The sequence below is a fragment of the Arachis duranensis genome, chromosome 2 (genome assembly GCF_000817695.3).
Source record: "Arachis duranensis cultivar V14167 chromosome 2, aradu.V14167.gnm2.J7QH, whole genome shotgun sequence".
NCBI classification, from domain to species: domain Eukaryota; kingdom Viridiplantae; phylum Streptophyta; class Magnoliopsida; order Fabales; family Fabaceae; genus Arachis; species Arachis duranensis.
In genome coordinates this window covers 801,519-817,012 of record NC_029773.3, presented here as the reverse complement: position 1 = coordinate 817,012, position 15,494 = coordinate 801,519, and the positions used below count along the sequence as shown (strand labels likewise).

The following is a 15,494-nucleotide window of genomic DNA, read 5'->3' as shown; positions in this document are numbered from 1 at the left end:
TTGTATCACGATATCCATCAGGCCGGAAGTCCAATAACTAATCATTCGGGTATTGCAGAGGCACACAAAGTGGGCGACCCTCCCAAGCAAGCTCCATTCCCATCCTTCAATGAGTATCAAACCCGGAAGAAATGGTTAAAGGACACAGACCCCCATACATCTGTGCCAACTTGCGTTGGTAGTAAGTCTTTAAATTTATAATGGTGGTGGGCTGTGATTACTGTTGTGTGCGACCCAATAAAGCTTTCTATCACTGTTACTCAAGTTATGAAGTTTCAACCAAAATATAAACTTCGCTAAAAAGGTCGAAATATTATGTTATAGGACAGCCATGAGTATTTATAATGACGATGATCTGATGATCATGATGCAAATTTCATATTATTGAAGCTATATTCTCCAAGACCAAAAAAAAAAATGCTATATTCTCTTATATATCTATGTTGTACACTTGATCACAAAAGATGGTCATATATCAGGAGAGCTCTCTCTCTCTCTCTCTCTCTAACTTGAAATATTAGGTAAAAATGATCACAAAAGTTTATAGCTAAGTGCTTAACATCAACCATATGTTTTCCTGTTGGATGTCTATAGTTTTGTACATAAAATTTCAAGGTAGATCCAGAAATCAAGAGAAAACTATTAGAGAACTTAATGAATTAAATCTGCGACGTTGCTTCTGCCCTAAGCAGTGCAACGGTGAAACTGATCGAAGCATACTTGTTTCATGGGAGAAATTGCAGTAATCAACCAAGTTGATTACGTTGATTACTCAATCTTGCTTGTAAACTAGTGTCGGGTACTCTGGATTCCACATGTTCTTCTTCACATATTCCACAATTTCATTCTGAAATTCCCCCAAAAAAGCATGTGCACTTTAGAATGTGAACTTTTTAAAATTTCGTAAGCATGCTTCTAAAACACAAAGTACGTTATTATTAAGACAATCCTATTACAAAGATAATGAAACGATAAATTGCAGTGATATCTCTCATATGGCCGACAAGTAAGATTGTTACCGATTGATTCCTATAACTCAGTCCAGATTTCCAACATTTTCTTTCAACCTCGAAACAGAAATTTGTATCTTTTATTATTTAATAATTATTATTCTTTTTTTTCCCCAATAGGAATTTATATGTTAAATAGTTGAGGTTATATTATTCTCCATTTTTGTAAGGTGAACGAACCTGACCATGAAGAAATTTATGCAGAAGACATTAAAATAATAGGTAAAATAAAAAGCCAATTTAAAGTTGTAGACATTAAATTTCAACCATCTTATGGTGTATGTTACTAGTTTAAATGCTATGTTCACCCACAGTTAATTTACCTGACTGAATTTGCGGAGCTCTCGAGCATCCATGCCATTGTGTCCTTCAGCCAGATCCTCTTCCACAGCTTCCTTAATAACAGCAGCAGCTACCTCTTGCGTAATGTCTCGAATTCTGCAGATATACATGTTTAGAGAAAGATGTTGCTCCTTTCTAACTAGCTTCCAGTCTACATAGAGCTAAGAAAAGTCAATTGATACCTGGATATTGAGGGGAAAATAATCCCTTGGATGACCTCATCATCACTCATATATGCTGCCAAACTTCAGTTTCCAATAATCAACCATACATAATAAAAAAAAATGTGTATAAGATAATCCTTCAAAGTTAAACCGCAATGTGGTGTCATAACTCATGAGCACCCGAAGTACACATAAATTGTTATGCATGACATGGCAGTAGTTATGATGCATAAATAATCTTTTCACCAGAAAATTCTCTTCATACTAGTATTTTCAAAATTTATTAAATGTAGAAAGATTTACCGCTCAGCAGCAGCTTGTAGCATACCGTCAGAGATGACTCTAGAACCAGACAAGAGTGTTCCAAGACCAATGCTGGAACAAAAACAAAACTTATTGAGGAAACTAACCATATTTAATACAACAGCACAACATAGAGGAAATTTTAGTTTATAAGTAAAATTTCCAACTAACCCTGGAAAGAGGTACATGTTGTTTCCCTGGTTGCAGTGGCCAATGCGACCATTTCCTACATCAAAAAAAAAAAAAAAAACCCTTAAGTAGTTCTGTTGCAGCTGTAAGTTGCCCCAAGAGAAAATAAAGAAAACAAAAGACACTTCTGTGATGAACTAGTTATTTAAAACGTACAGAAGATTTTCACAGTTCAAATGCATGGCAGAACAAAAATCAATTATAAAAAGGTGAAACAAAATACAATGCTTTCTAAGAAACAAGAACTTTACTTACATAAAAAATTAGTTAAACCTATATTAGATGCTTTCTTAGGTTATCATCCATAAAACCACAAGTTAATCAACATGCCACCAAGGTTGCTGACAAGCAACAAACTCAGAAATATAACCGAGCATGAGAACTAGGTCCAAAACCAGCAAGTACATATATTGTCGTATAGAATTGGACACCTAGCAACTAGTTGATGTAAAACTCATGATCTTTATAGGGGAACTTCCCTCTCAGATATGTTGAGAGATTGGAAAGCTATGCTTTATAAATAAATCTTTAGTTTTTTGTTTTTGCTTTTGTATAGGGGATCCCTTATCCCCCTATTAGTATTATCCTTCTCATCTTATTTATTATTATTTTTTTATCAAAAAAATGAAAGACAATATATTGTGGGGTGTCAATGGATGTTTACTTTTAAAGGTTGTCCAAATGGATCCATTGATAGATTTAACTCAAATCTTTTGTCTTGAATATAGTTCAAAATCAAATATGCATCTAGTTATGCACTGCTCTATGGTTAATTTCCAACGGAATTCATTGTTTGGAATTGTCCTGAAACTTTGGATCAATTTTCTGTTGATCAGGTTTGCTGGTTTTGGTAGAAGAAAGGAAGCCAAATATTAATGGCAGTGTGTCTGTGTCATTAAGAAAATTTATTGTATGTTTATAGGCAATTATCATGGTTTGTATATTTCCAGCAACCATTAAGGAAACTTTCTGCATTAGGATATTTTATGAAGGAACTACTATTAAACTACAAAGATTAGCTTGCGGGGAGAATTTATAGTTGTAGCATACCAAGATCCACATCCCTGAACGGACTTCCACTTGCAAAAATAATGTTGTCACCCAATATGGAGAACGCTACTTCAGGGGTGCATTCAGCTGTCAAAAGACGAGGGACATGATACAAATAATTATGAACATATGTTGTCCGCTGCAATAGTACGTGATATTAAGAAAACAAGAGTAGATAAAATAGCCATACCATTCTTTGTTGGATTTGACATGGCAAATATAGCTGGTCTTGTTGATGTTGAATCCTTGAGGGCCTCTAATACCTACATAACAGAATGTCATCATCAGTACCATGTCAAAGTAAGTTAACAACTCATTTCTACCTCTGAATTCCATCCCTTGGGCTAAGGAATCAGATTTATTAGTAATTATTTGTAGTTTCTATGCAAGCATTGAACCTAAGGGCCTAATCATTTTCTTCCACGCATTGCTGCTTCTGTTGTAATTAGTAGAAAAATAAAAAGGGGAGAAGTGTAACAACGTGTCATAATTACTTGGGTTCAAATGCCTGAGTGCTTAGAAACACTACATGGTCATTAGGGAGAAATTTCATGCATAGTTTCAAATATGGATAATTACTGCGAGTTATTTCCAACAACTGTAGATTTCCAGTGCCACACATTAGTCACATGCCAGAGACATATTCCTACTCCACACGTATGATAGCTACGCTTTTCAGGCAAAACACGTCTAACACATGCATCATTCCGGAGAGTTCCATTTTATCTTCATTTATTTATACAAATTCTACAGACCAAAATATCACCATTTTATCCATTTAGCCAACCTCACTTAACAGCAAAGGGAAGGCATGGATTTTGTTATACCGCACAGAATTGAAAATTTCATATAATATCAAATAGAAGGATGCTGTATTAATAATCCGAATTATAAAAAACTTAGTAAAGTGTGTCAATTCCTATATTTACAGTTTTCGATCAATGGTTAAATTTAAGTCCAAGATATATATACCTCTTTTGAGAATAATCCTCCAACAGCAGATAATCCCAGAAGGACATCAGGCTTCACTTGCTTGACCTGTTACCGATGTTCAGCAAGAATATATTAAGGAAGCAGCTCAGCAATTCTTACCATCATAAACACAGAAAATTTAGAGAAATAAGTATTACAGAAGCATGTTGAAACTTTACATAAGGAGTCTACAAGCTAATAACTCCCACAGTAAATATTAGCATGCAATCTAACAAATATTCAGCAATCATCATTCTCCAATTTTATGGCACCTTAACTGAACTAGGAGTGAGAACAATTATTGTGATCATCATACTCGTGCTAAGAATTTTTCCATATAAAACTGAGTGATACTAACATAGTCTCGACATTCTAGAGGGAAAAACTGTCAATATTATTCCATTGATCAATCTCATTGTGATTTTCAAAATTGGTAAATCAAGAGATAATTTTCACAAACCACTTCCACAAGGCTTGCTCCTTCCCTGAGTCCTTGACGATCCATTTCTTTCAAATTTCTTGCAAAAGGTAGGGCATCTGGATCAATATTTTCCCGTCCTTCAGTGATTAACCCCTGTATTTGGTAAAAACAATAAGCAAACTGAATAAGACTTGTAATCCATAAAAACCTGCCAGAAATCTCACTTAGGTTAAAAACTTAAAATTTCAAAGGCTAATATTTTTTGACATCTTCAAAAGTGCTAAAAGAGGGAAAATGAGGTGATGTTTAAGATGAAAAACAGTGAATCATTGACTAATCAAAACCGGAATCTAAAGCAAGCCAGTGTGATAAAAGAATAAAATGCTTTCATTGAGAAAAAGGCAAAACAAGTATGTATATTTAATGATATCAATTGTTTTAAATAACAAGTCGTTTACAGGACATTTGAATAAATAATAACTCATTAAATATATACAATAAAATAGGGTTAAATAAGTTTGATTTTCCATCAGATATACTACCTAACAGTTTTAAGTTTTGGAAGAGATGGTTCATAACATAATATCAAAGCTTCTAAGACAAAAAGGTATAAAATTCAATTTCTGTTTCTCCCATTCTTATGAATAAAAATCAATATTAATACAAGGTATCTGTGGACCTGTGCATTTTTGTCCATGCCTCAAGACAAAAAGATTGGCTATTATGTGAGGAGGCGTATTAGAAACTTTTCAACCATGAATGCATTTTGGCATATCATGATAGAAAGCAAGCGAGTCTTTTTCCTTTTCCCTTCTGAATTTTTAAAACATTTTTGGACTTTTAAAATGTTTACAAATTAACTTCTAAAATGTATCATGTATGTCATATCAATGATTATTAGATTGCAGCTGGACAGGGTAATCGGTTCAATTAATGATAAAATAAGTATTTAAAATACAAGAACTAAACTAAAAATGTAAGTATTTAATTAATGTAACATAAGTATAAATCATCAGTTATTCAAACTAAAAAGAGCTATTTTATACCAATAGGGAAAACAAGAATTAAACTACAAGTACCAGGAAATACAATACCTTTGCGTCAACGACCCAAAATTGACTCTTTGCACTCTCATAAGCAACCTCATTATTCCCCAACATCCTTGCCATTGTTTTTCTTGCAGCATTGAGAACCCCAATTCCAGCACTGCAGCAATAAAAATAAAATCGACGAAGCAATAAAGCAATACAGAGCAAAATTGGCAATTCAATTTGGAGGGATTTCACAAACAATAATGTGATAAAAAGCTACTTTATACATAGCTCCCAACCCAAGCTATCAATAACGTAAAAGGTTTACACCTTGTTTGTTCCTTTCTAATATCAAACTCCTTTTACCCTCAAAACTCTCTGGAACAGAAGTTTGAGATCCCAACAACCTTGTTAAGAACACGGAAGCAACAAAGTCTTACACTCTGAAATTTATGGTAAACCAAAAGACAGATCCATTTTGAAAACTAGATTCTCAAAGAACTATATTTTTCTTCGGGCAGCCATTCCTGACAGAATTGACAAAAACGGGAAGTTTCAGAAGTGCATGCTCCTGTTTTGTCCCCAAATATTGCACGTGGTTTACACCGTCTCCTCTTTGATAAAATTTCTTTATTAATCAATTCTAAAGCACATGTTTAACTAGTTAGTTGTATATCTTTATCGTATGTATCGACTCCTAAAGATACTTTTGCATTGCAGACTGCATCTTAGTAGTGCTATAAGAAAAAGTTTTCAGGTCAAATCCTAAATGCTATTTTATGCTTTCACAAAATGGCTAACTAACCTTCCAGCACCAGCAACAACAATCTTCTGCTTTGGGAAGTCAATCATTGGCCTCCCTTGTGCTCTTACAGCACCTAGAAGTCCAGCAATTGCAACACCAGCAGTTCCCTGCATGCAAACGTTCACCCACTCAACTATGTGGGATACCATGACAGTATCTATAGAAAATTCCACTTTATGCATAAATCGGTAAATTTATAATAATTCACATAACTTGCAACATTGAGATCCGCCTTTTCAAAAGCTTCAAGCCATGGTATACTTAAAAGGAAAACTATAGATTTAATTTCTTGTCCCAAAAATTAGCATCCATAACATTTAAATACAAATTTAAAAGTACATCAATTATTTACAAAAGATGGAATTATACATCATCTGATCATGCATACATAAATAATATTAATGAATAATAGCTTTCCAATCTCTTAACATGTCTAAGAGGGGAAGTCCATTAAATTGATCACAAAGGCAGAATGTCTAACCATATCCCACAAAACTTGTTTGTCTAAAAATCTACCAATGAAAGTGTGTGAAACATTTTATGATCTTATATAAAGAAATTTATACCTGCACATCATCATTGAACATTCTGTAGGTATTTCTGTACCGCTGTAATAACTTAAATGCCCACTTGCTTTGAAAATCTTCAAACTGCAGCCACACAACAATAAATAAATATTAGCCTTATGACAGAAAACAGTAGCCCTATGAATAAGGTCAAAAATTGAAAACAAACTCAAGCTACAATATCTATTCCAAATATCACTCCAATACCTGCACAATCACATTTGGCCAGCGAGTAAAGACAGCCTCCATGAATTCATCCACAACAGCAACATAGTCATCCCCATCAAGGCGGTGTTGTTGCAATCCCAAATCTACAAAGAAATGTTTAACCATGTTTAGACTTAGAAAGCTTGTGATAAAAGGTAGAGGGGACCAGCATAAGCAGTCGTCATAGATGTTGAAAGAAAAAGGGAGGAGAGAATGACAGATTTGGGAGAAACCATGTCTCAACTACACAACAGATGCTATATATTATTATAGACAAAGAATCATAAATACATTAAACATATAAGAATATAGTGTTCCATAATATATTATTAACATCATATTTAAAATCCTGAGATGCTGCTCTGTGATTTTCGTTTGAAGGGCAAGGACATGATCACTTGGTCAACAAGCATGTCTTGAAGTTTGGGCTAAGGCCGAGAAACTATACTCAAATGATATCAATAATTTATTTAATATTGTCTCTAATCACATGGTTGTGAAGAAAAGGACATGCACGTACAAAAAAAAAAGAAGTTGTCTGATAAACTTGACACCTTGATGGTTGAATTTCATGCACTTGTGCCATTAATTATGTTTTACTCAATTACACCCCTAGTCAATAACATGGTTGGAGTGAGTGACACCTTGATGGTTGAATTTCATGCACTGCAGCATTAATTATTTTTAACTCAATTACAACCCTATTCAATAACATGATTGGAATAAATGACAGGGAGATATATTAGTATAAAAGAGGAAGAGAGAGAGATTAAGTGAGACAATAAACTAAAGGTAACTTGTAAAATACTCTTTATCTTTGTAACTTCAATGCTTTTAAATCACTTTCTTAAATTATAATATATATAAATGGAGAAAGTATATATTTGAATAAAGGTAGGGACAACCCCAACATACATTAATTTCAACACTCATTCAATAAGCAATATCATTCACCAAGTGGATATTGAAAGACTTACACAGGGGATCTTTGAGTAACTTCCCATTGTTAGTACCAACATCAATCATGACAGGAAGAACCTATGGCAAGAAAAAATAGGAAGGAATTGAAAACAAAATGAAGAATATCTGCACCTCTCCACCAAGTATTAAAGCAGATATGAAACTATTATCATAATTAAGAACACTTGTAGTGGAAGAACCAACAAGAGGATAAAGGAAGGTCTTCCAAAAACAACGCAACGCTGTTCTATACACAAGAAGGAAATTAATAGGTAGTTAGGTACTTCCCCCAGTTCACAATATCCATCACTTTGGTTATCAACACATTAATTAAGGAACCAACAATCAAGAATTGATTACTAAGACATAGGGCAAATGTTTCATTGATTATTCTGTTCAATATTGCATGGAAGGTAGTGATGGAAGGTGCTTAATAAATACTTCATTGAAATGTGAGAATGACCAATATATTGAACCAAGAAAATTTCTTCAAAGTGACAGTTATAGTGTACAGGATGGAGTACTTGGAATCAAACACGGAAAAAGAAACAAAAAATAAGCATTTAAGGTAAAAAGCAACTTCGATCAAATAAGGCTTTTTAACTATTATTTATCACAACATTTAAAACAAAACTTGGATATTTTAACACAGACAACTTCTAGCTGTTAATTTTGTCAAAATTTGAACAGCTTGAAAGAAAGAATAAAAGGAAAATGTGCAACATTATACCCTTTGAGGATTTATCCCAGCAGCTGCAACATACAGATCAAGCTTCCCAATGGCAATGCCGATTCCATGAACTCCAAGATCTCCAAGTCCCAGAACTCTGCTCCCATCAGTAACAACAATCATATCAACCTGAAAAGAACATAAAAAGAGATGTCTCAATTTCATAATCAAATAAGTTTCTGGTTATTATCCCGGGACATTGGTCAATATTTAAGAAATTAGAAATATTCAAATGAAGAAGAAAATTGAGCATGATGTCTTCAGTGTAACATGATACGCAAGGGACAGAAATTTTATCATACAATTTCAAAAAATATTAAAACAGTTGTATCTTCATTATTCGGTTAAAATAAATCAATCAGCAACATCCCAACATCGGATAACACAGAAACCAACAGTGCTTGTTGATAAATTACGGAAGTGCCAAAAATTTTACATGGCCATTACCACTTGAATGGAAGTACATAACAAACAAAAAATTTTGAGCGCAACGTTGAGGTCTAAAATACCATTAATCTCTTTCACTTCTTAATGTAGCACAGCACAAAGCAGAAATCAAAGAAAACACCACAAGTAATATCACCCAGCAATCCCTTGATTTCTATCAAAGATTCTAACAATAGTTTTCCGTGGGCAGCATCTCTCTATAATAAATCCTTCAAGATTTGGTTCTCTCGCGAAAATTCCAGTTTTGAAATCCATTTTGATCAAAACACAAATCAAATTGCTTAATTGAAAGAACAAACTCCCAGCTGTTAAAGCACTTTTTCGTCCAGCTGCTAGCCCTGCTTCTATGGAATATTTATCTCTTGCAGACAGTCATCACATCATATCAGATCTGGAAGAAAAGCCACTGTTCATAGCAAACTGCACAAAGAATAGTATTCGTACCAAAGCCTGCTGTTTGTTGAGCAATGAGCGAGTACTTTAGTGGATTTGATAGATCATTATGTTGCCTTATATAATCACCAAGCATTTGGTTTGGGTAGTATAGTCAGAATATCTAGCAATTTGTACATCAAAGAAGCCATTTTGATCACTCCATATTTTCTGCTGCTTTTCGAGTACCTATATGTCTCGTGGTGTATGTGGATAAAATTATTAGAGGGTGAACCTTGGCATACAGTAAAGTAGTTGCCTACTAAGTTGAAAGTCATGGGTTCAAAACATAGAAAAGGCCTCTATTCTTGCAATTATGGCTGCATAAATCTATCATTCACAATTGCCACCAAGTTAGAGTCTCTGTACTAAATTGCACCTTTTTATTTGGATATAATAATAATAAAAGGGTAGTCCAGTGCACAAGCATCTTGCGCTAATGCACTTGATAATTGCATCAGTGGTGAATTTGGAATAAGATGCCACAAGACTTCTCTTCAAGCACAGTTTCATACCAAGAATTCAGTGCACTAATGGACTGCACATTCAGGTGATAAAAGTAGTAAGGTTACTTTAGAAACCCAAAGAAAGTATGAACTATGAAATTATTTGCCAACTTGAAAGCTTAACTTGTTAAAATTCTTATGGTCAATGTCAAACTCTTAAAGGATAATGGAGACTTTACTTCACATTCTAAACAATAAAGAAAACAGGTGGTCAAGCTAATAAACATCATATTCACCTGTCCCAATATTGCCTTTCCTATATTAATCTCATCTCTCTAGACCACTAATTGAAAGGCTAATTTTCAAAAACAAGGCTGCGGGTCATGGTTCTGACTAGAGAGATCACAGAAACATTAGTACAGGACTTTTCAAACCAGAGCAATAAAAAAATTCTGGGCTAATTGTTAGAAATCGATTACACTCAAACAACATAGTAATAAAATCTAATTATACAAACCAAACATGTTAAGACATTAAGGATAAATATATATAAGTAAAAGTACCAGCTAAATGTTTACATGGGATACTGTGATGTGGATAATTAAGGACCTGCTCAGCGGGCCAGTTATAGACCATAGACATCATTTCTCCGCGATCCTCGGCACTAAAGTACATTCCTCTTGGCCTTCTAAACAATCCACTATAGTTCTGACATACAAGTCCAACTGTTGGAGTGTACACTACTGGTGCATATTCCTCAATGTTCGCAATCAAAACCTGACCATGTAATACATGTCACAGAAGTTAATCTCATTCCTTGGATAAAACAGGATTATTAATATGCATCAGTACATCTTTAATTACAAAGAGAAGTAAACAGGGCAAGTTTAATTATCCAATTTATGACTGGAATGCAACATACAAACGAATGATATGGCTCAAAACCACATGATGCAGCATCAACTGAATTCCGGCCGGGCACCGCCCCGGGGAAGAGGGGGGGGGGGTTGACACTAATGTTACTGTGTTTCTGAATTGAAAATAATTTGGTTCTGCATTTTGGAAACCTAGTTCATACCAAAGCCAAACTTCATGTGCCTGCTTTATCTCTCATTTTATTCTAAATTACATTTACTCACAGCTTTTATATCTTGTTTTACCCTCTTTATTAATGCTTTGTTGATAATAATGCTTTTCTGCTTCTCATGCATCCTGGAAATTCATTTTTCAACGTCATACTACCTTTAAAAACCTATACTTTTCTGTAAGGTAAATGTTTAGGGTTTAGGGTAGGAAGAAGAAGAAGGGAATCAGAGGAAAGGGAAACAGAGTTTGAGTCTCAATAGAATTTGATGACTAATGTGATAATGAGTTGAATTACTCAGTTCCATTCAATTCTGCTAATAGGCCTGACTCTTTTTCGGTTGATATAACTGAATGTGGGATCATTTTCTAACTGACTTGAACAGTTAAACTAAATCTTGCATGTGGGCAGTGAGCTGGCATCATTCAGTGCCCCCAAAACCAAGTTTGGGATTCTGCTAGTGACGTAGAGTGGCATTATATTTTGACATCTCAAAACTTCAAATGTTAGTTGGAACAGTAACATACCATTTTCTCTTAAACTCTATGCAGTTTTACATGCCACATATTATAGACACCTTGATCACATCATCATTTTGTAAGGACGGAAAATATTGAAAGCTAAATAATCATCAATCAATATCTCTGCCTAAATTGGTTGGTTAACAAAGGAATGAGGCAGAAAACTCTGAACATACCTTATAGTACATAGTCTCATTTCTATCATGCAATCGGTTGAGTATCCGCCATTTGGCCAATGCATTAGGATCAGAAGGTCCATCTCTTGCTTGAACTTGAAGTCTCTTCAGATCAACCACTATCAATTCAATAATGTTAGCAATAGATATATTAAAACAGAATAGTCCAAAATTCATAACTTTACGGATAGAAAAAGAAATAGAAGTAAAAGCATCCTCCTAAGCAACCACAAGGCTTAAAGAACAAGTTCAACATTGGCATAAGACCATGGAAAGTACAAGTACATACTGAATCGTTCAATTTGTAGATTGGGAGACATAACATTTGGAGGAAGCAGTCCTCGTAGATCAAGACGATCACGCTCTGTCATAGAAAAAGCTGTTCCCTAATGTGAAGGCACCAAAGTTAATATGAATTAGCAAATAGTAATAATAATAAAATAAAAACACTCCAAATGAAAATTATATGACGTAAAAAAAAGTGAATACACATCATCTCCTGTCTAGAACTTAAAGACCAACTACAAAGAAATGTCAAATGAAGAAAACGGAATCTACCAGAAAATCCATCTGCATTTTCTAGTATAATAAAAAGGATAAAAAGGAATTTATGAATTACAAATAGTAGCTTTCCTGAAAAGGAATTGGGAACCGGTAATTCAAGAAAACAATAGTGTATACAAGTGTTGGAAAGCAGAAAAAAGGAATTTTATTGGACAAAATTTACACAAGATAACAAAGTCACACATTCAAGCCGTGAAAACAGCCGCTGCTATTTACATCAGGTTAGTTTAGGTTGCCTATATTACAAGCGGCCTTCCCTAGACCGTGCATAGTGCATAACACCAGATGCTTTGCACCGGACTGCCTTCTTATGACAAGATACCCAACAGAACTGCACTTCTTTTGTATTAACGTAATACACAAACAAGAATGCAGTTTGCACTTAATTTGATCGAAACTAAAAGTTGAAACTATTAAATGCCAATATTAAGACTAGTATTACCACTGAATTCAATAAAATAGAAGTTGATCAGATAGCGCGTAGACACGCACACACAGAGACAGAGAGAGAGAGAACTGAGAAAAGTGATTTTTCTGTTCGAGAAAAAATAATTTGACAACACGAACACACCCTATATTTACTGAATCCATATGCTATTACAACTAATAAGCAAGCAACTATGAAGAATTTTATGGTTGTTCGGATGAAATTAATAAATCATCTAAGCTAAAAGTAGCTCCCAAAGCAATGAATCCAATTTGATTAACATCATAACGATTAACAAAATTTAAGATGGAGAATTTAAGAGTATTTATACATACTTTGTTGAACCAAGGATCGTGGAGAATGTCGAGGCTGCGCTTGTGGACGATGGTAGGGCGGTTCCCTTCCGTGGTGGTGAAAGATCGGTGCACCCCGGCAGTCACGTGCCTCTTGAGCCGTTGGAGGAGCGACGACGAAAGGCGCACGTGGTTCGAGAAGATCGGCATTTTTTGGTGAGGTGGGAGAAGAGAGATCCAAGTGAGAGTGTGTGGATGCGAGTGCGTCAATGTTAAGCGGCAAAGTGAGTAATGGAGTGGGGCCTCTGTTCTGTATTATTATATTTTTATTGACTATCGAGAAATGAGCATTGATCTGGAGACTGCCAGGGAGGAACGGAGAGGGAGTGAGTGCTGCTGAATAGGGTCTACGTCGTCTACTCCACCATTATTCCATTACTCTCCTTCATTGCGGTTTGATTTTGGAGGGGAATTTCCCAATTTGTCAACCATTTTTTTATTTCTTTTTTGTTTAATTATTTTGTTATTTTTATAGTTTTATTAAATTGTAATTAGATTTATATTTTAAAATTATTTAGGAATAAAATAAAAATATATAAATTTAATTATAAATTTAATAAAATTATAAAAATTAATATAGTAATTAAATCTTGATTAAGTTGTTATAAATGTATCAAAAGTTTATATTATTTATAAAAATAATTTTAAAATATATAAATAATACATGAATTGAATTTACTTTTAATGTACTGATAGTTTTATATAGTCTGTAATTATATTTATTTTATTGAAAGAATATTCACGATTAATATAAAAAATAACTATTTTTATTAATATGGTATTACGTAATTGAATGCACGTGTAAAATTTTTTTATAAGCATCAAAATTAAATTATTTAACAAATACAATACATAAAAAAAGTGTAAGATTTTTTTATAGGAGTGAGATGAACAATAGACCTTAATATTATAATTTTTTATATTTTTTTAAATTGTAGGAAAACTAAAATTAAAAGGTTTAATTTAAAATTTTTTATTTTTTAATTTTTTAAAATAGAAATTAGATCTTGTACCTCATATTTTTTTTACCTTTTTTGAAATAGAAATTAAGGAGTTGGATTGGTTTAATTTTTGTACTTTTCTAATAATCCGAGAGTCTAATTTCTACAATTAACATTCTACTATTATTAATCCAATATCAAAAATAAAAAATATAAATAAATTTGTTTTCTATCTTTTATATTAAAAAAATAATTATTCACAAAAAATATAAAAAAATTCACTTAACGTCATCAAATTTTAAAAATAAAAAACTATTTATCTAATAATATTTACAAAATAAATCTTATTAGAATCTTATTTTTAAAATATATATCTAGCATTTTGTTGTTTTTATTATATTTTTATTTATTTTTCGTTCATATGTTAGGAAATTTTTTTTTTTTGTCAGTAGTTTATTTTTTTTAAATTTTTTCTTTCTCCATTAGCTAAACAGAGATGCTTTATTAAGTCGCTGAGAAAGTTAGTCACCGAAAAAAAAAACCACTTGAGAAAGTCGTAATGTCGGTTAACAAACAACTTTTTAGTCAATACAAGTTTAATAACGTGTACGTAGAATAAAGTTATAATTTTTAATTTGTTAAATTAAAATTAATGTATTAATTATATAAAATATATTTTTTAAAAAATAAGAAATAATATATAAATAATATGTATAGAATGACTTGACCAGTAAAAATTTATGCACAAGAACACGAATACAATTTATGCTATATAAACCAAAATTTTGTATATCTTTTAAATTAGTATAAAAACACCTTGTAAATTGATATGAGACAATAAAAAAGTTTGAGTGATGCTTAGTTATCAAATATGGCTTTAGTACCTCTATTTATAACAATTAAGGGTACATATTAGAATATATTTTACCTTAAATGGTTGTCATCATCAATAAATAATGGTGGTCTATTGAGGGACAAGGTAACTAGATGATGATTCAACATATTTAAATCTTTTTCTCTACAATCTTTATTAGGAAGCTCAACTCCTTAAAAAATATATTTTGATACCAATTCAAATGGCTAAAAACATATGAGAATAAGATATTAAATCATATTTTGTGAGTAAGAATCAAGGGCCCAGAAACCAGAATCATGTATTTTTTCACAATGTTTTAAATCTAAATCGGCCAGTCTCTTGCAATACGACACATTAAGCTTCATCAGCTTCTTACATCCACTAGCAAGTGCTGCTAGCCCATCACCTCCAATATATAAGCAATTTGTGACAATCCAATGTCTGATATGTTTGTGCACAATCCTAACTTCAATCTTACGAGTTCTGAACACCCAGAT

General features: G+C 33.0%; 1 protein-coding gene across 1 annotated transcript; it reads right to left on the bottom strand.

Moving 5' to 3' along the window:
- Positions 1-407: 407 nt before the first annotated feature.
- Positions 408-13,578, bottom strand: LOC107472570 (NAD-dependent malic enzyme 62 kDa isoform, mitochondrial). The gene is made up of 19 exons (XM_016092086.3): positions 13,183-13,578; positions 12,146-12,242; positions 11,857-11,975; positions 10,685-10,852; positions 8,751-8,879; positions 8,038-8,098; positions 7,061-7,164; positions 6,854-6,937; positions 6,288-6,394; positions 5,546-5,657; positions 4,491-4,604; positions 4,031-4,096; positions 3,249-3,321; positions 3,059-3,145; positions 1,991-2,045; positions 1,820-1,891; positions 1,535-1,597; positions 1,334-1,448; positions 408-847 (listed from the first exon to the last, which is right to left on the bottom strand). Exons 1-19 carry the CDS (start codon positions 13,348-13,350, stop codon positions 773-775), a joined length of 1,869 nt encoding a protein of 622 aa, XP_015947572.1. The 5' UTR covers positions 13,351-13,578; the 3' UTR covers positions 408-772.
- Between the last annotated feature and the right edge of the window lie 1,916 nt (positions 13,579-15,494).

Coding starts and splice junctions, on each gene's coding strand:
- LOC107472570 (XM_016092086.3), bottom strand. CDS start 13,350: ATGCCGATCTTCTCGAACCACGTGCGCCTTTCGTCGTCGCTCCTCCAA. Junction 12,243..13,182: donor ACGATCCTTGGTTCAACAAA/GTATGTATAAAT, acceptor CCTTCACATTAG/GGAACAGCTTTTTCTATGAC. Junction 848..1,333: donor AGCTCCGCAAATTCAGTCAG/GTAAATTAACTG, acceptor GGGGAATTTCAG/AATGAAATTGTGGAATATGT.